At 42.7% G+C, this 26815-nt stretch overlaps 2 protein-coding genes across 12 annotated transcripts in view; one reads left to right on the plus strand and one right to left on the minus strand.

Moving 5' to 3' along the window:
• The first annotated feature begins 1443 nt into the window (after nt 1–1443).
• On the plus strand, nt 1444–18048 carry Vdac3 (voltage dependent anion channel 3). Of its 2 annotated transcripts, none has more exons than XM_057752595.1 (9): nt 1444–1581; nt 6336–6404; nt 7491–7540; nt 10931–11083; nt 11934–11986; nt 13551–13778; nt 15520–15670; nt 16682–16739; nt 17327–18048. In XM_057752595.1, the coding sequence occupies exons 2-9, from the start codon at nt 6338–6340 to the stop codon at nt 17416–17418; spliced, it is 852 nt and encodes a 283-aa protein (XP_057608578.1). In that variant the 5' UTR covers nt 1444–1581; nt 6336–6337; the 3' UTR covers nt 17419–18048. The 2 variants fall into 2 exon arrangements, with proteins under 2 accessions (XP_057608578.1, XP_057608580.1); XM_057752597.1 differs by having other exon boundaries at nt 16682–16743; nt 17327–17405.
• A 6276-nt stretch (nt 18049–24324) lies between these two features.
• Nucleotides 24325–26815, minus strand: part of Slc20a2 (solute carrier family 20 member 2) — a 91765-nt gene continuing 89274 nt past the window's right edge. For all 10 annotated transcript variants that reach the window (XM_057752122.1, XM_057752127.1, XM_057752123.1 and 7 more), the window contains one exon: nt 24325–25740. In XM_057752122.1, coding sequence (XP_057608105.1) covers nt 25579–25740 — 162 coding nt within the window. In that variant the 3' untranslated portion in view covers nt 24325–25578. The remainder of the gene's footprint in view (nt 25741–26815) is intronic.

A 26815-nucleotide genomic window follows, 5' to 3' on the forward strand; every position in this document is an offset into this window, starting at 1 on the left:
GCATTTTTTTCCTTTTTCTTTTTTTGGATTTACTTGTCTTTTGCTTGTATATTATGGTTTCCATGTTTATGTTGATATGGGTCTTTTCTCTCTGTGTGTATGATTCATGCACTTCCTTTTTGTTATTTTTCTTACTTCAGGTTTGTTTGGCTGTTCTCTAAAGAGATAAAGAAAGCATGAGGTTGGGCAGTTGGGAGAATCTGGGAGGAGTTGGGGGTGGGAAAACCATGACCAGAATATATTGTATGAAAAATAACATTTTCAATTAAAAAGTTAGTGGCAGACACATGTCAACAAATATCTCCAAAAAGGCCATGTCCACACAACTGAGGCATTTTGCCCTCAGAAGATTTTATGTTGCTGCAGTACTAGGTAGTCTATCCTCAATTCTCCCCAGTTGCTTTGGTAGTGTTCCTCAACACCTATTTCATCTTATCCACTGTCCAACTTAAAAATCACAAAAACGGTTAGCATTAAATCTTTCCTTTTTCTTCTTAAATCTAGAGCAATCTACTAGCCTTTTCTTTGTCTTACATGACACTGACTTTCCGAAGAGAATGCATTTGATTTGCCGAATGTCCCTTAAATTTGATTTGCTTCTTCACTAATAGAGACAAATTACACGCTTTGTCAAGAATTTTGTGAACCACAGGACACAAGAAGACAATCTATCATTCGCAGTGACGTTAGCTTTAATCACTTGGTTAAGGCGATTTTCGTGCTATGAAGGTCTCTTCCACTTCAGTAAGTAATCCATGGAGTCTTAGAAACCATAGGCACATCCTTAACCATATTCTAAGGAATCCATTGTAATTATGGTGTGTGTCTCCAAAGTGGTGGTTTCCTGCTTGTGTAATTTCTCCTTCATTGATGTCTTCGGTTCTCTTCTCAAGATGACCTCTCTCTCCTCCATTTCCTCTCCCTTCGAATTAACTCGCAGGCTTCTCAAACTCCCAGTCGCTGATCCCCTGGGGCCTATGTTGTCCCATCCTTACAGCTGAGAAGACGCGGAGGCACACTCGACAATGACAGTCGACCTGGGCTGATGTCTCCATTAGAGATCTGCAACTGAGAAGAGGCGGAGGCACACTCTACAGTGACAGTCGACCTGGGCTGATGTCCCCGTTAGAGATCTGCAAGTCATCCACCGGAGGACGGCCAGGCCCCGGAGTGACATTCCAGCCGGAGGCACGTGTCTGCGGACGCAAGGCAACAGTAGCCACAGCTTCGAACGTTCTCGCGAGAAGCTCCGCCTCCGGGCACGGACGGGGTCCTCCAAGCTTTTAGTCCTTTTCCTCAACCTCCGCCGGTCACCCGCCTGCTGGGGGGGCGGGGGGGTGCTGGAAGAGCCTCTCGTGCACGCGCACGCCAAGCCGGACAGTTGGCGGACGCGTCCCCCGCAACACCCTGTGCGCCGGGCTGGAGGCGCGGCAGCGCGCGCGCGTCCGCTCTTCTGGGGCGACGGACGCGCAGGCGCGGCGGGGAGCGAGGTCGCGCAGGCGCGGACGGCGTTGGTGTGAGAAGACCTTCAGCGTTGCCTTGGTGGAGCGGGACGGGACGGGGCCCACCCTCGGGTTGGAGGTGAGGCGGCCGCTGTCCCGGGCCGGGTGGGCGGAGGGCCGGCGGGTCTGACGAGCCGAGGCCGCCGAGGAGAAGCCGAGGGCCGCCGGTCCAGGGCGACGCGAGGCGAGGCGAGGCGAGGCGAGGCGAGGCGAGGCGAGGCGGGGTGACTCCGGCTGCCCGAACCTTGCTGGCCGCCTGAGGGCGGGAGTCGCCTCCCTGGGCCGCGACCTTCCGCTGTGCCCGGCGTGCGCACTGGCGATCTGCCCGGGGTCAGGGCTGGAAGGAGGGCGGTTTCTAGAGGAGACGAGCCCTGGTACCCCAAAGCTACACCCCACCTTGCCCTCCCTCACCTCCCTCTCTGACGTGTGCAGCATCTGTCAGACGCGGCTTGCACTCCTGACGGTCGAAGTGAGGATGCTCTTCATGCATCTTAGAAAGGAGAAACAAGGAACAAAAGAGAAGCTGTAGTATCTAGTTGGTGCCTTTTGTTTTCCTCTCGGGGTCCAGTGCAGCCTCGGGGCATGGTGCATAGCTGTTTTGTAGAGCGGATAGAAATGGGAGGCTGTGGCTTTACTCTCGAGTAATATGGAGTCTCTGTGTTTTCTCGATTTTTGCTTGATCATACCAGCAGTGCATTGCCCATCAGAATTGTGGGCCTGAATAAAGGACAGTTTGGGCATAAACGAGTTCAGTTAGCCACTTGACTTTTGCAAAGTGATGATGTTGAGAAGCAGGCGATCAGAACGCTCAAAGCTTGTAATTAACACACATTTTGACCATTTTAGTGTATTTTCTTCCCAGTCGGTATAATGAACTTTAAACATTTCTGTCTGAATATCTAAGACCTGCATTTCTATACCGCTTTCCCAGAATAATGGCAAACAATTTACATCACTACCGGAATTGTAAAATTGCCCTGTTAGTGGACTCTAAACCCTGCAGCATAGAGCACAGTTTTATTATAGATTGATACAGAACAGCACTACTCATTTGCCTTAACTCTTTGACTTTTCTTTTGGTTGGTGCCTCTGATAGAACCCGTGACCTTTTCTGTGTAAGACAATTGCTTTACCCATATGCCACCCCTTTTCTCTGTCATTTTTTAAGGTGTGTGTGGACTTATGTGGTGTAAGTACATGTTTGTGTGCACACATATGTGCATATGGAGGCCATTGGTTAACATTGGTTGGGTATCTTCCTTAATTGCTCTCTTATTTTTTGAGGAATGGTCTTTTCTCTGAACTCATCCATTTGGCTGGGCTGGTTAACCAGCAGGCTCCAGGGTTCCTTCTGTCTCTGCCTTGTCCCTACTCTAATGCTGTATGGGTCCTGGGGATTCATTCTCAGTACCTCAAGTTTGTGTGACACACACTTTGCCAACCGAGCCCTTTTTTCTGCCATGACATTATATATGATGTTTCGGTGTGTTCTTTCCTCTTAACTTTATATCATAGTGTATTTGACAGGTACAATTTTTAAATGCATTCCCAGTTAGGAAATTAGTCATGCTGAATATGGTGGCACACAACTATAATCCCAGCCTGGGCTATAAACTAAGGCCCTGTTCAGCTATTGTAAAAGCCTAACAGAAATTCAGATTAAGAGTTGGACTTAGTGTAAATACATAGGCTATTTAAAGGATTTGTGACATGTCCATAGTTCAGGCATAGTGATTGTAATTTGCAGGTGTGTTCAACCTGCTGGCATTGTGACACAGCTTCACCTATAAAATTCATGCTCAATAAGTTTGTCATCTATAAAGGTCATGCTCAAGAACCAGGCAGTCAACTTACAAACAAATCAAAAGCAAGGATACAGGGTCTCAGTGTGTAGCAACCCCTGCCTTGCTTCAGGCTTATAGACTGTGTCTGCCTCTGCCTTCTGAGTACTGGGGTTCAAGTCGTGTGTCACCATGCCCAGCTAATGTTTTATTTTATATATGGGGTGTGTGCGTGTGCACTTCTGCATGCTTTTGCCTCTGCCCACATGTGATGGTCAGGGGATGAATTGGGGGAGTTAGTTCTATCCACCATGTGTGTTCTGGCATCAGAATCAGGTTATTAGGTTTGGTACCTTTACTTGTTGAACCATCTTACCAGCCCGAATTAGAGAGCTAGTGTATTTGTGTATGTGTAGATGTATGCATGAAAATGGGCTGGAGAGATGGCTCAGCGGTTAAGAGCACTGCCTGCCCTTCCAAAGGTCCTGAGTTCAATCCCCAGCAACCACATGGTTGTTTGAGAAAGAGGCCTGGTCAGTTGTCCTCATCAGCTTACACCGTGAAACCCAATATGGACAAGTTCAACAGAACCACCATGTACGGACTGTCCATGCATGCTTCAGCACTGCCAGGGCATACGTTTCAATTTCAAGATGTATGCACACCACTGCCTGATTGTGGAGGTCAGAGGACCTTGTGGGCATTGTCTGCTTCCACCATGTGGGTGTGAGGTTCAGAAGTCAGGTCATGAGTCTTGCCAGTTACTGCCTTCACCCCATCTCACCAGCTCCACATCTCATGGTAACGTTTATTCTTTTGTCGGTAGTGGGCACGTTCATTGCTGTCCTTGGCTGCATGTGGCCCCCAGGTGGAACATGCCTGGAACTGATACTCTGGAATTTTCTGGTATCATAAAATCCTACTAATGGGATTGTTTGAGGTAGTTCCAAATTGTTTAGATTGGGCTTCTGAGTCTTTAACAGGGAGACGACAGAAACTGCTTCAGGAGTCTGCTATGCAGAGGTCTGAGGGAGGTTATATTTACTGAGATTTCGTTATGTGGATCTTATTGGCTTTTTGCAAAAGCTGGGTGAATAATGAGAGCCAAGATACAAAGCCAAAGTGCCTTGGATTTTCAAAGGTTGTAATTTCAAAGTTTACACCTATGACTGGTAAACAGGTTATTCTGGAAGAGTGTATTTAATTTAGTAGGCTTAAAAAAATTTTATTTATAGTGTGTATTTGTATGTGTTTATATCACATGTGTGCAGATGGCTTGCAGAGAACAGAATGTTGGGTTCCCTAGAGCTGGAGTTGGGATTATGGGCTACCTGACATGTGCTGGTAACTGCTGAGCCACCACTCCAGTCTTTGTAGGTGTTTTTCTTTGTTTGTATTTTTGAGATAGGATCTTGTAGCCCAGACTGACTTTGGTTTTTAAGTCTTCCTATTCTAGATTGTTGAGACACCTGGTTCAGTCTCTCGAAGCCTTTTTATCTTATGTTTTAATTTTGTTTTGAGACAGGGTTTCACTATGTTGCTCTTATAGGACTGTAACCCTCTAGTAGTCAAGGGTGGCCTTGAACTCACCACTTCTCTCCTGAGAGCTGATATTAAAGGCATTACCACCACACCTAGCTTCAAAGCATTTAAGAAATTCCTTTGACCTTTTAACTTTTTATGATTTTGTATGTATGGATGTGTACCACATGTGTGCAGTGCCTGTAGAAGCCAGAAAAGGGTGCCATATCCCTTGGAACTGAAGTTAAAGATGATGTCAGACTCCATGTGGATGCTGTGAATTGAACCTCTGGTCTTTGGAAGAACAACTCGTGTTCTTAACTGTTGAGCAGTGTTGTGTCTTCAGTGAAGCTTTTTTCGTGTGGCTGTAGTACAGGGACTGAACCTGGGCGCTTCTGTACTAGGCAAATGTTCTACTTTTACTGATGTTCCCAGTTCTCCCTTTAATTTTTTATTCTTATCTCTGAGTCAGTCTCACTAAGTTGCCAGCCTTGAATTTGTTCTGTGGTCCAGGATGGGCCTAAACTCCTGCTTCATCCTCCTAAGTAACTGCGATTGGAAGCTTGAGCCATCTGAATTTCAGAGTAGCAAAATATTAAAACCTTGAATGAAGGTTTCTAAGCCCCCCCCCTCCCCGTTTTGGAGACAAAGTTTCCATGAGTTTCTTAGACTGTCATTGAGCTTGTACTGTTCTGTTTCAACAGCTGAGTACAGGCATGTATCTGTATACTTCCCCCTTTGGGGTGTGGAATTGGGATTGAACCTAGATCCTCACACCTCAATCCTGAGAATTTAACCGAATGTTTTTATATTTCCTTAAAACTTTCTCTTTATGATCTGTGCACTAGCTCAGTTGGTGAACTACACAATCAGGAGAATCTGAGTTTGATTTCTAAAACCCATTTGAAAAGGCCGAGCATAGTGGTGTGTACTTGGGAAGGTGGAGACAGGCAGAAGGACCTTGTGCTCTGCCTAGCTCAGTTACAGACCAGTGATAGACCCTGTCTCAAAAAAAATCATGAATGACACCTGAGGAATAAGACACATGCACGTGTGCCTGCAATAATGCATACCTACCACACAAATACACACACATGAAAGACAAAACAGAACTTTGCTTTCTTTCCTCCTTTCTTTTCTTTCTCTTTTTTCTTTCTTTCTTTTTTCTTTTTTTGTCTTTTCTGGCTGTCCTGGAACTAGCTTTGTAAACCAGGCTGGCCTCGAACTCATAGAGATCCATCTGCCTCTGCCTTCAGAGTGCTGAGAATCCCAAGTACTGGGATTAAAGGCATGTACCACCACTGCCTGGCAAGAACTTTGTTTTCTTTGAGATAGAATTAAAAAGAAACTCTGGATCTCATATAAGGAAACTCTTATTTTCTAGTCTAAGAAACAGAATACCTTCTTTGAATTTTGGTTATATTAGTTTTAGTGCTTGTGATGGCAAAGGAAGGAAAAACATCTCAGGATGAAAGAGTGGAGAGTTGGAGTGAGCACACTAAATGATTACTCTTCTGTCTTTATTTTTAAGATATGTGTAACACACCAACTTACTGTGACCTAGGGAAGGCTGCCAAGGATGTCTTTAACAAAGGGTATGGTAAGTATGCAATGGTAAATTTTTATGTTGGGTCAGGGTTAGTGATGAATTCTGAGGATTTAGTTGCATGTTTTTACAGAACCTTAAAAGTTTTGCTTTGTAGGCTAGGGACTAGCTCAGTTGGCAAAGTGTATAAGGCACTCTGTTAGTAAAATAAGGGTAAGTGACCATTAATCTACATCACAAATATTAAGAACTAGTAATAGCCTCTTTTATTCTTTAGACTCCTTTACAAACATTAAGAGCAGTTATTATACATACACCCATGCATAAACATATCCAACATCTGTAATATAAAGTAGCATCTACCTATAATATTTATGCCTTATTTCACTAGTTCTGTGTATGATAAAAGTGTTTATGGCCTCTTTGTATAATGATTTGTTTGCTTGTTTTTCTCCTTGTGATAGGGTCTCACTCATAGTCCTGGCTGGCTTGGAACTTGCTGTGTAGACCAGGCTGGCCTGGAATGCACAGAGATCCACTTGCCTCTGTTTCTTGACTGCTGGGATTAAAGGTGTGTGCCACCATTCCCAGCCCATATAATGTTTTTTGAGATACCAATTTTTAATGAGAATGCAGATGCCATGTTTTTATTTCTTTTATAACAATATATGATCCTTTGTACAAGTAGAAAATGTTTTAGGTTTTAAATTTTTAATACTTCTGTGCTATACATACTGATTTTTTTCTTACTAATGTTCATTATATTTTTACCTTGCATATACACACATACACAAACATAGATATACATGTGCACATGCATGTACACACACAACAGCATCGATTTTTGAGTAATTTTAGTTTTGAAAATAGTGCATTTTTAAAAAGGGATGAGTTTATTCATTTTTATACATACTTATTTTATGCTTTTATACATTTTAAAGGTATGAGTTTATTCATTTTTAGGAGATTTAGAATTATACTTCTTTTGTTATGATTTAGTTTCTTTTTAAATTCTTATCTGATGAGAATACCTTATATTTTCCATATGGGATATATAATGTATTACTTTCATATTTTTTAAGTTGAAAAACTGAGCAAAAGTTAAATTTTGTATATTACTTTGTCTTTTAATGTTCCTAGGGTTTGGCATGGTCAAAATAGATCTGAGAACCAAGTCTTGTAGTGGAGTGGTGAGTACCTAAGATGTTTCTAATAGGTAAAGCCTGCTAATTTAAGGGAACTGATTTTGCAGTGTCTGTTTACTGTTATATAAAGCAGCATCCTCTTGACACAGCTGTCTACCCTGCAGCTTGCCCTTCTCTGGTCTCACTGAGCCTGTGAAGCCTGTGGACAATTAGGTTGAATTTGGCAGGGTTTTTTTTTCTCCAGGCAGCCTACCCTTAGGTGAAACAGAGTGTATTTTTTGACTTATATTTATACTTTCATGAATATGTATGGATACTGAAACCAGTAGGTCATACAAGTTTTATTGCTTTTTTACAAAGTAAATTCATTTTAATCTGTCTTCTCATTATTGACTTGTGCAAAATATAGACTATATTTTGTATGTGTTTGGTATGTACAAGATTATGTTTTTAAAAGGGATTTTATGTGTATGGGCATTTTGCCTGCACATATGTCTGTGCACCACGTATTTGCCTAGTGCCCAAGGAGGCCAGAAGAGGATGTCAGATCCCTTGGAACTGGAGTTAAAGACAGTTGTGAGTCATTTTGTGGTTCGCTGGGAATCGAACCCTAATCTGTTGGAAGAGCAGCCTTTCGGCCCTTATTGGTTTTGGCTTTTTTTTTTGGTTGTAGCTTTGGAGTCTATCCTGGAACTAGCTCTGTAGACCAGGCTGGCCTTGAACTCACAGAGATCCGCCTACCTCACTGCCTGCCCGGCCTGTTTTATGGTTTTTAACTGATTCTCTTCCAATTTTTTTTATTACAAGTTAAGATGTTGACATATTTTTCAAAGCATCATTAACCAGACATCCAGTAAATCTCAGCAAACAGATGAACTTTTTTTTCCTCTCTGGTACTGCATATGGAACCTAGGGACTCAAGCAAGGAAAGTATTCTACCAATGAATTACATCCCCAGACCCCTACCCCTAGTTTACTTTTTTTTATTTTGATCAGGGTCCTTACTAAGTAGCCAGTGTTGGCCCTGAACACACCTGTATCCCAGACAGGCCTTGAGCATGCTAGACAAGCACTACAACACTGACCGTCAGCCAGGTGAATGTTTAATTCACCGTATTCTCTGATTTATTTTTACAGGCTACATCTTTAGCTGGTGCTTACTTATTCAAACCCATGCACGTTTTACTTATGAATATAGTTGTTTAATTAGAAGGATGAAAGGTTTGTGCAATTCGTGTGGCATTTTGCATTTTACTCTGCACAGCTGGGGTTTGTCCTGTTACTTTTCCCTGGGTTCCTTGGCCATGAGTGAATGTATGTATGACCTGCCTTGCTAAGGAGGCTTTGTATGTGGTTCTGTTGAAATAGGAAAACTGTACATGTTTTAGAATTTTCAGAAGTTACGATTGTGCCTTTCTCTCTCTTTCATGCTGCTGCGGTGGCGGTGTGCGTCAGATGGTGAGGAGGAAACCCTTGCATGCTTGTCTTGTGGCTGCTTCTCGCATTTAGGATCACTTTCGTCCTCTGTGTGCATTTCTCGGGCTCTGTTCTACAGTGACCTTTCTCTGTGTTGCTTACTAGCATTGAATGCTTAGCTGAAGATGCCATTTCCATACTGTATATGGATTTTATCCTCATTTGACTGAACTCTCCAATTAGACCCAAATCTGGACTTCAGCTGAGAACAGTTGTCACTTTACCTTTGAATTTGTGTTTCTGGTACCTCAGATTTTCAGTAGAGCTTCAGACTAAGAGATGGAAGGAAGACATGTGGGATAACACCAAAATATTTACATTTGCTCTATTTGTCACTTTTGAAAAGTAAATATAAAAAGTACAAATGAGACATGTAGATTTATTATTAAGAGCAACAGTTTTCATATTAAGGAATTAACCTGAGCTGTTAAACATGACTCATGCTGTATTGTTTTGCCCTAAGTGGACAACCTAATTTTCATCTTGGAAGCTTTCTATGTAGTATTAATAAACACCATAGCTTCCCAGTGGTTTTTTCTGCATAGATCTCAAGTTAAGGCTAAAGGCAGGACTCAGGTCGCAGACAGTGAAAAGGGAGGAAGGGGCAGCTTTTTGTTGCTGTTGACCAGATTTCAGAAGTGCCCTTGAAAGCAGCAGGGCCAGGCAGAAAGTTTCTTTCTTGATAGTCATGGATTGTCAGTGACAGCTGTTGACTGTTTGCTTCCCTCTAGAAGAAGGTTTTTTCCTAATTGTTTACTAATATGATGGAAAGGACACTTTAGTTGAGAGGAGGATATATTTATAGCATTCATAGTGATTATTTTGTACTTTAGAGGGTAGGCCAGGTGGAGGAGGAGGAAAGAGGCATTTTAAATTCTATTTTACTGTGAAAATGGGTAGGTAATTTTGATGTTGTTTGAAAGAGTTTATGGTGAAGATTTTACAGATACAGTTTTATGGCTGAAGCATTCATGTTTCACAACATTGTAAATGTACTTTAATGCTATGTCAGTATATGTTGAAAATGATCAAGTTTATTTTAAATGTATTTTTTCTTTTGCAGTGCTGGAATGGAACCCAGGGCCTTGAGCACACTAGGCAAGCACTTTACCATTAAGCTACTTCACAAGACCATAAAAATACATTTTTAGAAAACAGTGGTTGGGGCTGGAGAGGTGGCTCAGCAGTTACAGTACTTGCTGTCCTTGCAGAGGACCAGGTTTGGTTCCTAGTAGCCACATGCTCTTCGCAACTGCCAGTAACTCTAGTTCCAGTGAATCCATCCAGTCCCCTTCCTGGTCTTGATGAGCACCAGGCATACACATAGTACACATACATACATGTAGGCACTCATAGATACACATAAGTAAAATTAAATCTTAAATAAAGCAATAGGTTGAGGGTATAATTCAGCAATAGAGATGTGGGCAGGGCCTTGGGTTCCGTTCCCAGCTCTTTTCCCCACCCCCACCTCCATCCCACTACACTCCCACCCTCTCCATCCCTGCACCCCTCTGTACCTCCACCTCCTAAAGTGCTGACTATAAAAAGAAAGTGTGCGAGATAGTGTTTATAAATTCTTAAACACCTCTAAATTTACTGTTTGACAAGAATTACAGAGAATTGATAGTCAATGAAAGTGAAATTTTTGAAAGTTAAGTATTTTTGTCTTTTTAATAAAGGCATTTATTTCCAGCAGAGATATTGTTCTTTTAAAGTTAAGAATTTAATATGATCACTAAAAAAGAGTGTATGGAATAATAAATACCAATAAGAAGGGAGGAATAATGGAAAGTCTTAAACCTGGTTAGAGACAAAAAGGACATACATTGTTGAAGGGTAAGGTTGTGGTGAACAGTAAATTATATTGGTTTCTGATGCACACAACACTGTTTCTGAAATGAATGATTTCTATTTGGTGATATCATCTTAAAATAATTATTTTGTCTTGTTTACCAGGAATTTTCTACTTCAGGTCATGCTTACACTGATACAGGGAAAGCATCAGGCAACCTAGAGACCAAGTATAAGGTCTGTGACTATGGACTCACCTTCACCCAAAAGTGGAATACAGACAATACCCTGGGGACAGAAATCTCCTGGGAGAACAAGGTAAGGAAAGCAGTAGACGTTATTTGTAGGTTTAATATCTCGTTCACATCAAGTAATGAGCATAGCTGGGGCTGGGGAGGTGGCTTAGCTGTCAAGAGTACCTACTGCTCTCACAGAGGACCTGAGTTCAGTTCCCAGACCTCCAGCTCCAGGGGATCTAAAACCTCTTAAAACCTCTGGCCCACGAGCACCTTCACCATGTGTGTACTCCCCACAAGCCCACATAAGTACACATAGTTAAGAATAATAACATAAGTCGTTAATAAATTGATAAACTCTGAATGTAATCTGAGTGGATTCTCAGTCTTCTACCACATTTTCCCTTTTTATTTATTTTCTTGGCATGTCTTCACATTTGAAAAGTCCACACTGCACCTTTGTTCTGATTAGCTAATTGTGTCACACAGTCAGTCCTCTGGTGAGCAGTGGGACTCTCTTTGGTAATTTGGTTTACTTTTGTAGTCTTTGCAAAATATATGCACAAAAACGTTTCTAAATTGTTTCCCAGGAGAAAGGCAATTAGCTGATTTTGTTAGGTTCCTACTGTGTAGAGGGCACTGCGTTTTTCTTTTGGAGAATGGATTGCATGTGGCGAGGGGCAGGGGATCTCTTGAGTTCAAGGCTAACCTGGTCTATAGAGGGAGTTCCAGGACAGCCAGGGCTACACAGAGAAACCCTGTCTTGGAAAAAAGAAAGAAAGAAAGGATAGGGGAGGTAATATATAAATTACTATCTGACTTTCTTTAATGACTTCATTATTAAAGAGAAAGTGGGAGGAAGCTTTAGAATTGGCTTTTTTGAGTTAAAGAATAGAAAATTAATTGTTAATTGACAAATTTCTGTTTTACAGTTGGCGGAAGGGTTGAAACTGACTCTTGATACCATATTTGTACCAAACACAGGGTAATTATTCAAACTATTTTTTTTTTCTGATTTCTTTTTGAAGGTCTAGAGTTTTAGCTTTGGAAATGTAAAACGGGAAGTGTAGGGGCAGGGAGAAACTGGGAACTTGTTCTAGCAATGCTAGAATATTAGCATGTCTTTAAAAGAAGAGCTCCTCAGGGCAGCATAACATTGCCAGTAAAACATTTTCAACAGGCACACCTAGCTTAGGAGTTAGAAGGGCCGAGAGCACAGTTATATCTACTCTAATGACTAATGGGTGTGGCAAGAGTGTAATCCACTGTGTGTCAGGGACCAGAGCAGCGGCTATGCTGCTGTCTTAGAAGTCCTGGAAAGTCCTCTAGGCTTAGTCTGTTTTCCCTTTGAGTCATTTATCTGCTCAGCCTAGTTTCTGCTCTCTGAAGACAGAGACACTAGAGCAGTGCAAAGAGGAATTTGTTCTTAGACTAGCAATGGAACTGCTCCTCCTGTCTAATGCTTTAATTATTTTTAGAATAAATACTCTCTCAAAAGCCTTGTAGGACTATTTGGAACTAATAGACACAGGTTATTCAGAACTAATTCTGAATAGTCAGCATTGCTATTAAAAGTATATTTCTGCTGGGTGTGTTGGTACACACTTTTAATTCCAGCATTCGGGAGAAAGGCAGGTGGATCTCTGAAAGTTTCAGGCTAACCAGGGCTACTTATTGAGACCTTGTCTAAAACAAACAGCAAAAAATGTATTTCTACTAATAGGTTAATAATGTGTTTTGATGTTACTTTTGTAGCACTTGAAAATATTTAAGGATATTTGTTTCTCATGTATCTCGGTGTATATATATATATATAAATTTATATATATTTGTATATTTAGATTATTAATTTGGCAGTAAAATATCTTATTACATATGGACTTTGTATTTTTTGACAAAATTATGTATATCTGTAGGGTAATATGTAGTGTTTGAATATGTGTATATGTTGTGTAATCAAATAGGATAAGTGTATCTCATCAAACGTCTATCATTTCTTTGTATTGAAAGCAAATTTAAAACTCTTGCATTGTTTTTGAAATATGTAGAACTTGATGTGTAGTGACCCTGATGTGCAGCAGGACTTTAAAACAATTTTCATATCTGTTAATTATCTGGTGACTTGTTCATGTCTTTGTGAGATTATTAATCATAAAATACTTTTATTATTTCAACTCATGGTGAAGAATATATAATGATATACATTTCTTCACACACACACACGCACACACGCACACACACACTTCCTCCCCCACACACACCATTTTTGAGCAGAGTTCCTTTGTGTAGCCCTGGCTGTCTTGGAACTTACAGAGATCCACCTGCCTCTACTTCCAGGTGCCAGTATTAAAGGTGTGTACCCCCATAACTGTTGACATAAAGTTCAAACCTAACAGAGTTGTATTTGTAGAGCTAAATCATTTGAAACATTTTTCAATGTATTATGTCATCTACCAAAACAATATTTCCCTTTGGAGAGGGTCTTACTTTACACATTACTGGAAATAGTAGACTCACATTATTCTCATTGTATTGTTTGTTTTTTACAGAAAGAAGAGCGGGAAATTAAAGGCCTCATTTAAACGAGATTGTTTTAGTATCGGCAGTAATGTTGATATAGATTTTTCTGGACCGACCATCTATGGCTGGGCTGTGTTGGCCTTTGAAGGTTGGCTTGCTGGTTATCAGATGAGTTTTGACACGGCCAAATCCAAACTGTCGCAGAATAATTTTGCTCTTGGTTATAAGGCTGCAGACTTCCAACTGCATACTCATGTGTGAGTGTTTATTATTGTTTATAATAACAGCTAGTGCTGTTCCTCTGAGAGGTGGTAGTTGTGACATGGTAAAGTTAAAAGTGAGTAAAAGTGGGTACCAGTCCTGCTGAACGTTTTCATAGCTCGAGGTTCACGAGTGGGGTGCATTGTGCTGTGCTGCTCTCAGCTTTTACCCCAGATTCTGGGATGTTTTAAAATCTGTAAAGGAACACATAGTGGAGACAGCCGAGAGCACGTATGCACTTCACTGTTACTTTTGATTTATTTTGACTGTATGTGGAAGCACATGTTTGGAACACTTAAGAACAATCACCAAATAATTTGAATGTCCTGGAACTTCTCTGGTAATTCTATATGGAGATTTTCATGTATCTTTGATCAGAACCTAGTTACTCTCTATTGCATTCAGAAATAATAGGGTTCTCAAAGTAATCCTGGATTTCAGTGTTGGCTGAGTCAGCCTGATCTTTGATTTATAAATATTTAGTTTTTTGGTGTTTTAAGGCAGGATCTTGCCCTGTGGTGATGGCGCACGCCTTTAATCCCAGCACTCGGGAGGCAAAAACAGGCGGATCTCTGAGTTTGAGGCTAGCCTGGTCTATAGAGCTAGTTTCAGGACCGGCTTCAAAGTTACAGAGAAACTCTGTCTTGGAAAACGGGGGTGGGGGGTATGGGGGAGAAGAGACAGAAACTCGTGTAGATCAGCCTAGCCTTGAACTCACTATGTAGCCTTGGCTGACCTTGAGCTCCTTGCAGTGCTGGGATATAGGCAGGAATGAACTGTGTGTTTCTGAGGTATCGCTTTTCATGGGATATTCTAATATAAATAATGGTATTGAAACACTGTTGCTAGGAAACTACGGTATGATGTGGGATTCGCCTCTGTTGTGAATATGTTTTATTACCATTGGTTAATAAAGAAGCTGTTTTGGCCAATAGCCAGGTAGAATAGAGCCAGACTGGAAATCCAAACAGAGAGACAGCAAACAAAAGGATCAAGTGGGGGAGACACCAGCAGCTGCTAGAGAAGTAAGATGCCAGAGTAATTAATACTGGTAAGCTATGGGGTACATGGCGATACACAGATTATTAGAAGTGTGTTAATTTATATGTAGAGCTAGTCAGAAGCCTGAGCTATTGACCAAACAATTATAATTAATATTTAGCCTCCGAATGATTATTTTGTAAGTAACTGCGGGAATGGGTGGGCGGGAGAGAAACCCTCAGGTACAATGGTATGCTTCACAGAGCTGTGGGTTTCTGTCTGGAACTGTGTTCCTGGGTATAATGTGGAAAGTATTTTTCACTTTGAGTGTTGAGTAAATAAAAGCTAGTATTGTCTTTAGGCCTATATTTTTACCTCTCTCTTTCCAGTCTTTATGGATCTAATGCCTGTAAAAGAGACTATGGTTATAGTTTCTACATTCTGTGAAAGATACCTATGAATTGTGTACTTACCTGAGGTGTCTGCCTTTGAATATAGGTAACTTGTGTCTTAAGACATTTATATTATGCTGAAGAGTCAAGTAAAATGAATCAGGTGCTATTATGCTTTTGTTAGGCTTTTAGATACTTCGTAGGTTGGTTGTATTTCTTGTTTAATAGTCAATTTGTCCTAGGATTTTGCTAGACTTCAAAGTTGCATGGTTGAATCTATGTTTAGATAGTTGTAGACTTTGTTTCCGTGTCTTAACAGTAAATGATTCAAACTTATGACTTTTATTTTGCACTGTGAAAACAGGAATGATGGTACTGAATTTGGAGGCTCTATCTATCAGAAAGTTAACGAGAAGATTGAAACGTCAATAAACCTGGCATGGACAGCTGGCAGCAACAACACTCGTTTTGGCATCGCTGCTAAATATAAGCTGGATTGTAGAACTTCTCTATCTGTAAGGATGTGCTGTGGGGTTGCTCTAGTGCCCTTACGGTTTACATGTTCTTTATTGGCCTCATGACCTCACTCACGTACATCTAAGGCAGGAAATGTGGCTTCCAGTCCTAATTTCTCCCCTGCTGGCCGTTGTCAGACCTTTGACCTCAGTATAGTCTTACTTGAGCTCTGTATAAGGCGCTCCGTGTATTATCTTGTGTAATTCTCATAGCTGTTTTGTGTGGTGAAGAGATATTACCTAGAAACTAGGTCAGTGTTGCAGTAAGCAGCAGTGTCAAAATATTAATTCAGATCTGGTGTTAGGACAGCAGAGTTCATGCTGTAATCACTGTCAGGTTGGAGATCGGCATCTCAAAGAATTCAGTACAGGCTAGGCATGATGCTGCACGCCGTTAATCCCAGCACTTGGGAGAGGCTGGCAGACCTTTTGTGATTTCAAAGATAGCCTGGTTTACATAGTGAGTTCCAGGATAGTCAGGGCTATGTAGTGAGACTCTCTCAAAACAGGAACAACAAAATTCAGTACATAGAGATGCTTGGTAACACAATGTGCTTGAAAATATGTTTAAGGACTTTAAAGCAACCAGGTGGTGGTGGTGCATGCCTTTAATCCCAGCACTCGGGAGGCAGAGGCAGGTGAATCTCTGTGAGTTTGAGGCTAGCCTGGTCTACAGAGCGAGTTCCAGGATGGGCTCCAAAGCTACAGAGAAACCCTGTCTCGAAAAACAAAAATCAAACAAACAAGAACTTTAAAGCATACATTCTGATATTACCCACAATTCCTGCCAGGCTTCTTAAAAGATTTATCTCTTTCTTTCTTTCTCTCTTTCTTTCTTTCTTTCTTTCTCTCTTTCTTTCTTTCTTTCTTTCTTTTTTTTCAGTTTTAATAATTCTAGATTTAGCTCCAGGGTGCTTTTACCTTTAGAAACCTTGTGCATGAAGCAGTTTTTGTATTGAAATGATGTGTTGTTGTTTTCTAACTGCTTCTGTTCTCATCTCTTAATCGTAGGCCAAAGTAAATAATGCCAGTTTAATCGGACTGGGTTATACGCAGACCCTCCGACCAGGTACGTAAAAGGAGTTAATTAATGGAGGGTCACAGTAGAAAGTTACAGGAAGAAAATGAATACAAAAGGAAAAAAAACGTAGTCTCTGGAAGCGCTTACGTAATCACTGGGTTGACTCAGGCCCCTGTGGTAGCTAGTCATGCAGAGGACGGTGGGGCAAGTGCTTCTGTTATACATTTCTAACTATGCCGCCAGCCTTTGAATTCGGCTCTTTGTGTGTGTGTGTTTTGTGTGTGTGTTTTATCTGTGTGTATGTGTCTCTGTGAAGGTGTTGAATCCTAGAGTTACAGACAGTTGTGAGCTGCCGTGTGGGTGCTGGGAATTGAACAGTAGCCAGTGGTCATAACCACTGAGCCATCTCTCCAGCCTCTGTCCCCCATTATTCTTAATCTTGAACTACAATAGTTTTGTTCCTTATGCTCTGCTCGGCACAGGTCAGCAGACTGGACAGCCTGTGCTAGTGTACAGTGTAGCTGTAGAGCCTAGGCTGCATTCGCCATGTTGTTGACTCAGATCCATTATTTCTAGAAAATTTAGGTCTGAGAACCATACTGACTGCAAGTAATGTGGTGTGTTCTTCTCCCTAGGAGTCAAGTTGACCCTGTCAGCTTTAATAGATGGAAAGAACTTCAATGCAGGAGGTCACAAGGTTGGATTGGGATTTGAACTGGAAGCTTAATGTGGTTTTGAGTAGAACATCATTTGTCCCTGGAAGTGAAGAGAAATGAACCCACTATGTTTTGGCCTTAAAATTCTGTGAAATTTCAAAAGTGTGAACTTTTTATTCTTCCAAAGAATTGTAATCCTTCCCACACTGAAGTCTAGAGATTGCAGATCTATCCTCAGAGAGGTCCTTGAAGGCATGCCTGGAGATTGTCATGTTTGTGCCACATTTCAGTTGAGTTCTGCAGTGTTCATTTAAATGTTTCTCAGCAACAGCGTAGTGTCGTGTTAAAGAAAACGATCTGACCCCAGTTTGTACACCACGTCCTGCATGTCCCACTCCACTTTTCCATGACCTTTTGTTAGATCAGTCTCTGCTGTAGTGAAATCTTTGGTTTTGCATCAGAGAAATAAACCCATCACATTTGGAACAGAATTGCTCATCTGATTATGGGTAGTGGTTGATTTGTTTTTGAAAGTGGAGTTAAGTCTTAAGTGGCATGTCTAAATCATAAGTGCCCTCACCTCTCCCTTCGACTTCCAGTTCTTACGCCTCCCCCAAAGGACGAGCTGTCAAGGAACTAGCTTCCTGTTGGATCCTGTCAAAGTGCCCTGAAGCTGCTGAGGGCATAGTGGGTGAAGAGATGGGCAGAGGGGAGAGGAATGGATGGGGAGGTGCAGTGGGAAAGGGATACCTCCAGGGCTTCTGGGAGAAACTGGCTTTTTGAGTACTGGGTCTGATGACACAACTGAAGAAGGTGTTAGCAGTTTAGGAGAGATGTGGGTAGATTAACACTCTAGGGTGTACAGATATCTGTGCGCAGAACCCCTTTCTCCTAATACAGAAGTAATATATGGTGGTTATAACAATTGTCGACAGCTTGGAATTAGACTAAAAATAGAAATTCCCATTCCTTACAACCCTTTTCAGTACTGCTAGCAGTTTGATGTATATTTCTGCAGATGTTAGCATTTTAAGAGATCTCGTAGGTGTTCATTTATAGAAGGTTAATAAAGTACTTATCTCCTTTTAGAATACACTATTTTTATAATGAATTTTTTCTTTTTAGAAATTACTTTAAAATTTATTTACTGTCCCAGTCTCTATCGCTATTAGAAAACACCTTGACCAAGGCGACTCCTGAAAGAAAGCTGATGTCTCAGAGGATGAGTTCATGATGGTGGAGCAGAGACATGGTGGCAGAGCAGCCTGGAGCACAGCTGGCAAGTAGGGGGCAGAGAAAGACAGATTGGGAATTTGCAGTCTCAACACCCACTCCCAGTGACACCTAATCCTTCCCAAGCAGTTTGACAAACTAGGGACCAAGTATTCAAACACGAGCCTATGGGGGCCATTCTCATTCAAACCACAACGTTTACTGTGTGTGTGTGTGTGTGTGTGTGTATACATGTGTGCACAAGTGTGCCCCAGTGTGTACGCTGAGGTCAGAGACAACTTGTGAGAGTTGGTTTTCTTTCCACCAAGTGAGTCTTGGAATGAAACTCTGGTCATCAGGCACCTTCACTTACTGACTCTTCTCGCTGGCCTGGGAGTCTACTTCTAAATTTAATATGTGATCCCTCTTTCTGTTTGTTTATATTTTTACCAATGTTTGAGTGTTCATTTCCCTATAGCCTCAGTAACACTGAATATTGCAGATTATACTCATTGGTCTAATTTTTTTGTTTATGAGTTACTATAAATATGACATACTTACCCGTTTTGTGTTGCATTGGCTTTGTATTACAACCAGTGCAACACTGAATGGCATTCCTTTTTCTCTGGGTATTTCCATAGTAGCATTGCCATAATGATGAAAGTGGTTTATTTGTATACTAGCTACATATGACTTCTTTATTTTATACATTTTTTATTGACATTTATTGAGCCCTACATTTTTCTCTGCTCTCCCTGCCTCTCCCCTCCTCCCTTCAATCCTCCCCCAAGGTCCCCATGCTCCCAATTTACTCAGGAGATCTTGTCTTTTTCTACTTTCTACTTCCCATGTAGATTAGATCTATGTAAGTCTCTCTTAGTGTCCTCATTGTTGTCTAAGTTCTCTGGGATTGTGGTTTGCAGGCTGGCTTTCTTTGCTTTATGTTTAAAAACCACCTATGAGTGAGTACATGTGATAATTGTCTTTCTGGGTCTGGGCTACTTCACTCAAAATGATGTTTTCTAGCTCCATCCATTTTCCTGAAAAATTCAAGCTGTCATTATTTTTTTCTGCTGTGTAGTACTTCATTGTGTGAATGTACTACAGATGGAAGGTTGTACCTTTTTGGTTTATACTTCCCTGGTGGCCAATGAGAAGGGCAGTTTATATGTGTCTACTGGTTGTTGATAATCAAATGTACCCGTTAGGATTCCTTGCTGTTTCTAATTGGGTTTTCTTAAAATAACTAGATATATTTGTTCTTTGAAAAATTCCAGTGTAAGATTGTACTTAACACTAGCAAAGTCTGTCCTCAAGCTGCTAGACTTCCCAAGTTATGGGTAATTAGGTCCACAAAGCTCAGAAAATATCTGCAGTAGCAATCATATGACAACATTTTATTTTCTTGAACGTTGTCTTTGTGGATAACACCATTCCAAGAGATAAAGATTGGAAAGCCCACGTGCAGCATATGTGGTGTGAACGGACAGCATGCTTGGGCCCGCTGTCACGGTGTGGGTGGAGTAAGAAGCCCTATACGACAGAAGCTATCACAGCGTGCCTGAGAACTGTTTCGCGAGGTGATTCTTCAGTCTAGTGTGGATAAGGGTGTCGGGGTGGAAATGACAGTCTGGAGCAGCAGTCAAGTCTTGCAGCAAGAGCTAACGAGCTGCACCTGGTTATTTCTTAGTTCTAGCTGTTCAAGTTGGTTGCATTCATGCCCTCAATTTAAGTAGAGAAGGCAGTCTCTGCATATTTGCATTTTTCCTTTATGTTGTTTCTCTTAAATTATTGATAGTGCAGAGCCAAGAAGCCATATTCTTGATATTGATAAGGTAATCCAGATTCGGATTCTTTCTTTGGTGATTCTGTGGCATTGTGGGTGGCTGGGCTTTATGCGCAGCGGCAGTCCCGCATCACAAAGCTGTGCAGACAGGAAGCACATGGTTCATATACTAGCACCTTGCTGGTCAGTTGTATGAAGTGACCCATTTAAACCCTGCAGTGAGAACTGTGACCGCCTTGGAGTCCTCAAGTCGGAAAGAAGAGCCAGGAGAGGCATCCTGGGTAGAGCAGCTGGTCTGGTTCTCACAGTCTCTCTTGCTCTGGTGCAGGCTTGGGCTCTTGGATGCTGTTTACAGTGCCACCCAATGCCTTCTCTCCTTGCCTTCACAGCACAGCAGTGCGACTTTGTGTTTAGTGATTCATTCATTCAGGACATGGCCAGGGTTAACAGGCTTTTCTTTGTGCTTCGCTCTCAAGATGACTTATGCTAGATTTCAGCACAGCCTGAGTCTGGCGCCTGGGAGCAGAAAGCCCCCCTTGTAGAGTGTATTTCTCTGCAGTGGCTCTTTGATTCGGTACTTCCACTTAGGAGTGTACCTCGAGGGGTCATCAGGGACGCACGAAGGTCTCATGCAAGCTTTCTCATTGGTGTGATCGTTTTCTAAGTATTTCATGTGTGTTTTACCTGCACGTGTCTGTACTACATGCATGCCTGGTGCCCACGGAGGCCAACCCCCTGGAACTGGAGTTACAGATGGATTGTGAGGCTCCGTGTCCATCTTAGTTTACCTAAGAACTCCACTCGGACTCTCCAGACCAAAGTGCCCGGCAGAATTTTCTCCGTGGATATTGAGCAGGCACTGATGGCTACCATTTCCCAAACCTACTCCTTTTCTTCCATATCCATGTAGTGCTTGGTGTTTGGGTCACATCTCTACCCTTTGCAAACTTCGACCTCACCCACCCACCCACCAGAGCTCCTGCCTGGATGAAAATCACCTTGCGTTTTCTTCCTAAAGCCTCTGGGTCTCTCAAGAGCTTTGTCTTTCTGCCTTTGGTGGCACTTGATCATCCCAGATGTTAGCTTACAGGTAACTAAAGCTGTTATTTGGTTTGGTTTCTCATGAAGGAGCTTTTCTAAAAGTACCCACAGTCCTCTGTGATCATCAAGGACACAAAGATAATTTCTGGCATTGCTTGCAACTCTGAACTATGACAGAATTAACATTTTCTTAAGTGATTTCCCTGATGCAGCCCAAGGGTGGGAAAAGATGTTGTAATTGCAAGTACACTTGACCCCGCTAGGTGCCGCTGTGGTACCAGCGTAAGATACACACGGCTGTCCTAGTCCTGGTTCATTTTCTCGGATCTCCTCACCCCTTCAGCTACTCCTATTAGTTCAAAATTTCTGGGTTCAGGGTTTGGTTAAAACATGGCAAATTGGGAAAGACGAGTTCTCCATCCTACCCTAGGCAAAATTCTTTTTGCTGTTTCAACTAGGTTTCAGTCCCCAGCAAGAGCTCTGGGTCACCTTCATTCTGTCTGAAACACGTTTCTTAGCCTCATTTAATCTCACGTGCTCCCTTGTAGAGGTTTACAGGGCAGCCACCCTTTGCTTGCGCTTCATTTCCAAGTTCTTACACCTGTAGTTTCATTCTCAGGTCGCCCTGCAGTGCTTTCCTTCCTATGTCTTCCTATGTCCCTTCGCCTGGCCTGGAGCCTGTGTAGACCGCTGGTCTGCCACTGCCTCCCAAGCACTGGGATTAAAGGCGTGTGCCACCACCACAGCCACATTTTTTTAAAAAAAAAAGAAAAAACCAGGGTCTTTGCAGGGCTGTCTGTCCTAGAGTTCTCTATTGTACTCTAGGCTAGCAGCCACTTTGCCTGGATCCAGCTAAATTTTTATCTTTGTTATGAAGGTCTTAAAAACAAAATAGACTTTACTTTTTAAAGGTTTAATTATTTGTGTGTGTGCGCGCGTGCGCTCAAGTGTCTGGAAACTAGAAGGATATCGCATCCCGTGGAGCTGGGGTTATAGGTATTTATCTGCCTAATGCAGACACTAGATGTAACCCCTGGTCCTCTGATGGAGCAGTAAGGACTCTTAGCTGAGCCATTTCTCTAGCTCCTGCTCTGCTTATTTTCTAGTAGTTTTAGGTTACAAGAACACCGAGGAAAAAGTAGTTCCCATCATATTCTTGTTGTCTTAGTTCCCAGCCTTGTTGTAACCAAGTGCACTGATGTAGTAATGTTACTGGAGAAATTGGGCTTCTCTTTTATGGGTTCTCAGACTCCTAGTAAAATAATTTTAAAATAGATTGAGAAGGAAGCTTGTAAACCATTTCATTAGGCCTTTAGCTGGCACCCAAAATTGAGTTAGAACTCAGAAAAATGGGAAGGCTTACTAGTGAAGATCTGCAAGTAACAGCATTAGGAGCGGGCCTTCTGAGGGGTAGATTATCTCACGGAGGTGACAGTTACTCCTCCCATCTCCTTAGGAAGTCTTTAGGAAAGTCAGCTGTCCTGGGAGGAGGTCGTCCCTTGGCCAGGTGATTGGCAGGTGCAGCTTGTTTAACTCGTAGGCGGAGACAACAGCAGGTGATATTTGGGGGGCAGATCAGGGGGAACTCAATTCTATTCTTTTGACCTAGAAGTATTTTCCCTTAAGAGGCCCCAACAAAGCACCAGCATGCATATTTCACACGATACTTTAAGTCCTAAGGAAGGACAGTCGTGACCCCTCAGCTGGCCGTTTGCTCTGTAGGGTGAGCTGGCCTGGCACTCGCAGAGGTCTCCCTGCCTCTGCCTCCTGAGTAGGAATCAAAAGTGCGTGTCACCCCATCCTATCTACAGGATGGGCTTTGCTGTGGCTTCTGTTGCTTGAGAACTCTGTCACTTAAGACCAAGAGGTGGGGAGGACTTACTTAAAAGTTACCTGTTGAAAATTAATACGAATGTGTTTAGATACTTCCAAGTTCAGGCTCTCAGGAAAGGGAAAAGGGGAGACAGAAGTGTGAGGGATGATGTCCTTCCTAGGAACATGACTTTCTTGTCCCCCAGGCAGCTTTCCTCTGCATGGGAAGTTTGTCAGGGACTTAGGAGTTCCCTTTTCTGGAAGACTCAGCATTTCTTCCCTCAGGGACCTGGCGACACCCTCTCCAGGAGCAGAGAGCAGTAATAACCCATGTGTGGCCTGACTGTCCATCACACGCAGGAGCCTCTCTTGGACGATGGCTGTAAGGTTAGAAGTCAGTCAGAGTGGGTCTTTCCCCTCTCCTGGCATGGCATATAAAGTCTCTTTGTCAGATAACAGACTTGGGGAGAGTTCCTGGGAGAAGCTTCTTTCACCTTGCTGGGGAGTCATGCCACCCCACCCGCCTCCTCTCCTGGGATTCAGCCCTGCCGTTTGCCTGCTAGGGTTTCTTGACGTCCAGGTGGCCCTTCCATGGCAGGGACCGCAGGCTGTCCGGCCCGTGCGCAGTGTGTGCTTACACTTTCTGCTATTTTCTCACCGATAAATGTGATAGGGCACTGAGTCTCCTGAGACCATCAAAGGCGGGGCACAAGGTGCCATCTTACAGGGAGAGGATTTCAGGTTTGGTGGTGAAGACGAGACTGTCACACCTGGAGGGTGGCGCCCAGCTGGTCCCCATCCAGCTCTTAGGTGGCGCCACTGCTGCCACAGTGCGGGATGTGAGAGGTTTCACCCTGAGCTTCCCAGCTCGAGGAACGGGAGCTCCCTCTACCACTGTTACACCGTGGTGGGGTGGGTGAGCATGTTCACAGAGGGGATGCCTGCAGACAGGTGCGGGCTGTTCTTTCCCTTTCGAGTTTTGTGTATTGGTTCTGTACAAACATAGAAGAATAGGAAGATGTAGAGGAAAGTTCAACAAGTATTTGAAAACCACAAGTGGCCAGACTGTAGTTTTGATTTTTGTGGAAACTCTGAAAGGAAAAAAAAAAAGACTCAGAAGTAAACTTTTGAGGGGCACTTTTTTATTATAAATTTAATATGGTTGATTAATGAAAAAATTACAATGAAGTACCGTGAAAATGTATGTCAATATAAAAATATTAGCAGCATTTCCATGGTTTCAGGCTCTTAACATTTTAGTCATACTGTCTCTCACTGTCAGAAGACAACAGATGCTCTACATAAAAAGGCCTCATGGATCCCCAAGCCCAGTGTCCCTCCTAATGTTCCCCGCTCAGCCCTGAGATTTACAGCATCCAGGCACATCAAAAGCCTCGCTGGCCTTACTGTTTGCGACAAGAACTCCGCATTTCAGGCTGCAGGGCGGAACAGGGAGGGACAGTGGGACTGGACTTGATATGTGTGTAGTGTTTAATTGTATCCCCATCGCTGTGTGTTGTCCACGCTGGTGACAGTGAAAGGCCACTGAACAAGCTCACCAGGGCCTGGTATGGCAGCGGTGTGGCTTTTGCTGGTGGGCGGCTGGTGCTTCCAACCACACACGCTGCCCTGGCTAGGAGCTTGCCTGCTGATGGACCAGGCTCCCTTCAGTGGCCAGTGGGAAGGAAACAAACAACATGAAGATATAATACTGGCGATTTATCCCCTGTTTCTTTGGTACTTTCCAAAATTCTCCAATCAGTAAAGTGTAAGGGAAGCAGACCATTAAAATCACAGTTGAAGTATTTACAAAAGCGCTAGTGATACATTACACAGTAACTCATACACAGCTTCTGAACACATTCTTCAGAGGAAGCACTTGTGAACACCTGTCCCAGCATGATGCAATCACACAAGGGCCTGAGAACTTGCCCAGGTTTGTACTAAGTATACTGCATCTCACTTATATTACAGTATTTTTAAAAAAGGATTTTTATAGCCTACACTTTTAAACGTTTTTAACACTTGCCACTGCTGAAATCATTATATACAGTTAACAGAATATTGCACTTGAGGCAATACTCTTCCACTTTCATTCTGAGTTTGTTTGAAATCAATGCTAGATATCCTAGGTACACGATGTATATTTAATATAAGTAACTACACCACATGTCATCACAATACCAGTCTGATACTACTATGTACAGGAGTTAGGCTAATCTGGAGGATGAACGTCTGTGGCCTGGGTAAGCAGTGTGTGGCATGATGACGCCATCTGCAAGGTGTGTGGGAGGGGTGTGCAGGTGTGGGCGAGGAGGGGGAGAGGTGTGGCTACAGAGGCCCGTGTTAGACTATCCCTAGAGCCGTTTACAGACCAGGCCTATGACAGGAGGATCCCATACATGAAGATAGCCATGATAGCAGCACTGAATAATCCGGCCACGGGGACAGTCACGAACCAGGCCACAAAGATGTTCCGGAAGAGGTGCCAGTCCACAGCCTTCCGCGAGCGAATCCAGCCCACGGCCACCACGGAGCCCACCTGTCGAGGCAGAAGCATCACAGTCAAAGGCGAGACACCAGGAGAGGCTTCACAAACACTGACCTCTCGGGTGTCTGTCGTGATGAGCGTCATGTCCCCCGAGCCCTTCACACTAGTTCTCTAGGGAGATCATTTTATATTTTCATAATTTATGCTTCTGTAAAGTCCCGATGGGCAGCAGTGGAGGAATATAGATAGCTTCTCCATCACACAGTTCGCCCGATTTTCCCGAACCTGCAGCGTATGCTTGGGTCCTTCTCCATAGACATTCCTTAAAATTCTTAAAATTCCATTTTTTATATTACATGTATGTGGGTGTGCACACACCATGGCACATGTGGGGACTCATCACCAGGACACCCCTAGACAAATGTCAGCCAATCTGGGGTCCTGAACCTTAGAAATCCCTCACCCCCACCTTTGTTACTATAAAACCCAACTCTACCTGAGCTCGGGCTCTCCGATTATTCCAATACATTGGTCACACAGAGAGACCGAATTTGCAAACTTGTGTAGAATGAAGGCTCTTTGCTTTTACATATGGGACTCAGTATCCTTGTTGGTTTTTGGAGGACTTTGTGGATCTGGGCATAACATTACAACACCTAGAAAAGTCAGGCAGCTGGGACTATTTATGCCTACGAAACGGTAAAAAGTGGGCAGCTGGGACAGCTCAATGGGTAAAGGTGCTTGCCACTAAGGCTGACAAAGTGAGTTTGATCCCTGGGGCCGACATGATGGAAGGCGAGAACAGAATGCTGGCATTTGTCCTGTGATTTCCACATGAATGTTGTGTGTGTACGTGTACACACACACACACACGTGCACACACGCATGCATGCACTAAATGAATGAATAAATAAATGCAATAGAAAAGTAAAGAGCTAAGTGCTTTGCCTCCTCAGGAGAACATATAATTTAGGGTGCTTTCTCATTCCCGAACAGCACAGAGAGCTACATGGGGTGATGAACGGGGAGATGGTCACTTTTCATAGTCTACACATCTTTGTGTTGTCTGAAGTATTTCATTGAACCCATGCTTCTTTGATAATTTTTATTTTCTTCTTTTGCCAAA

The sequence above is a fragment of the Chionomys nivalis genome, chromosome 20 (genome assembly GCF_950005125.1).
Source record: "Chionomys nivalis chromosome 20, mChiNiv1.1, whole genome shotgun sequence".
NCBI classification, from domain to species: Eukaryota; Metazoa; Chordata; class Mammalia; order Rodentia; family Cricetidae; genus Chionomys; species Chionomys nivalis.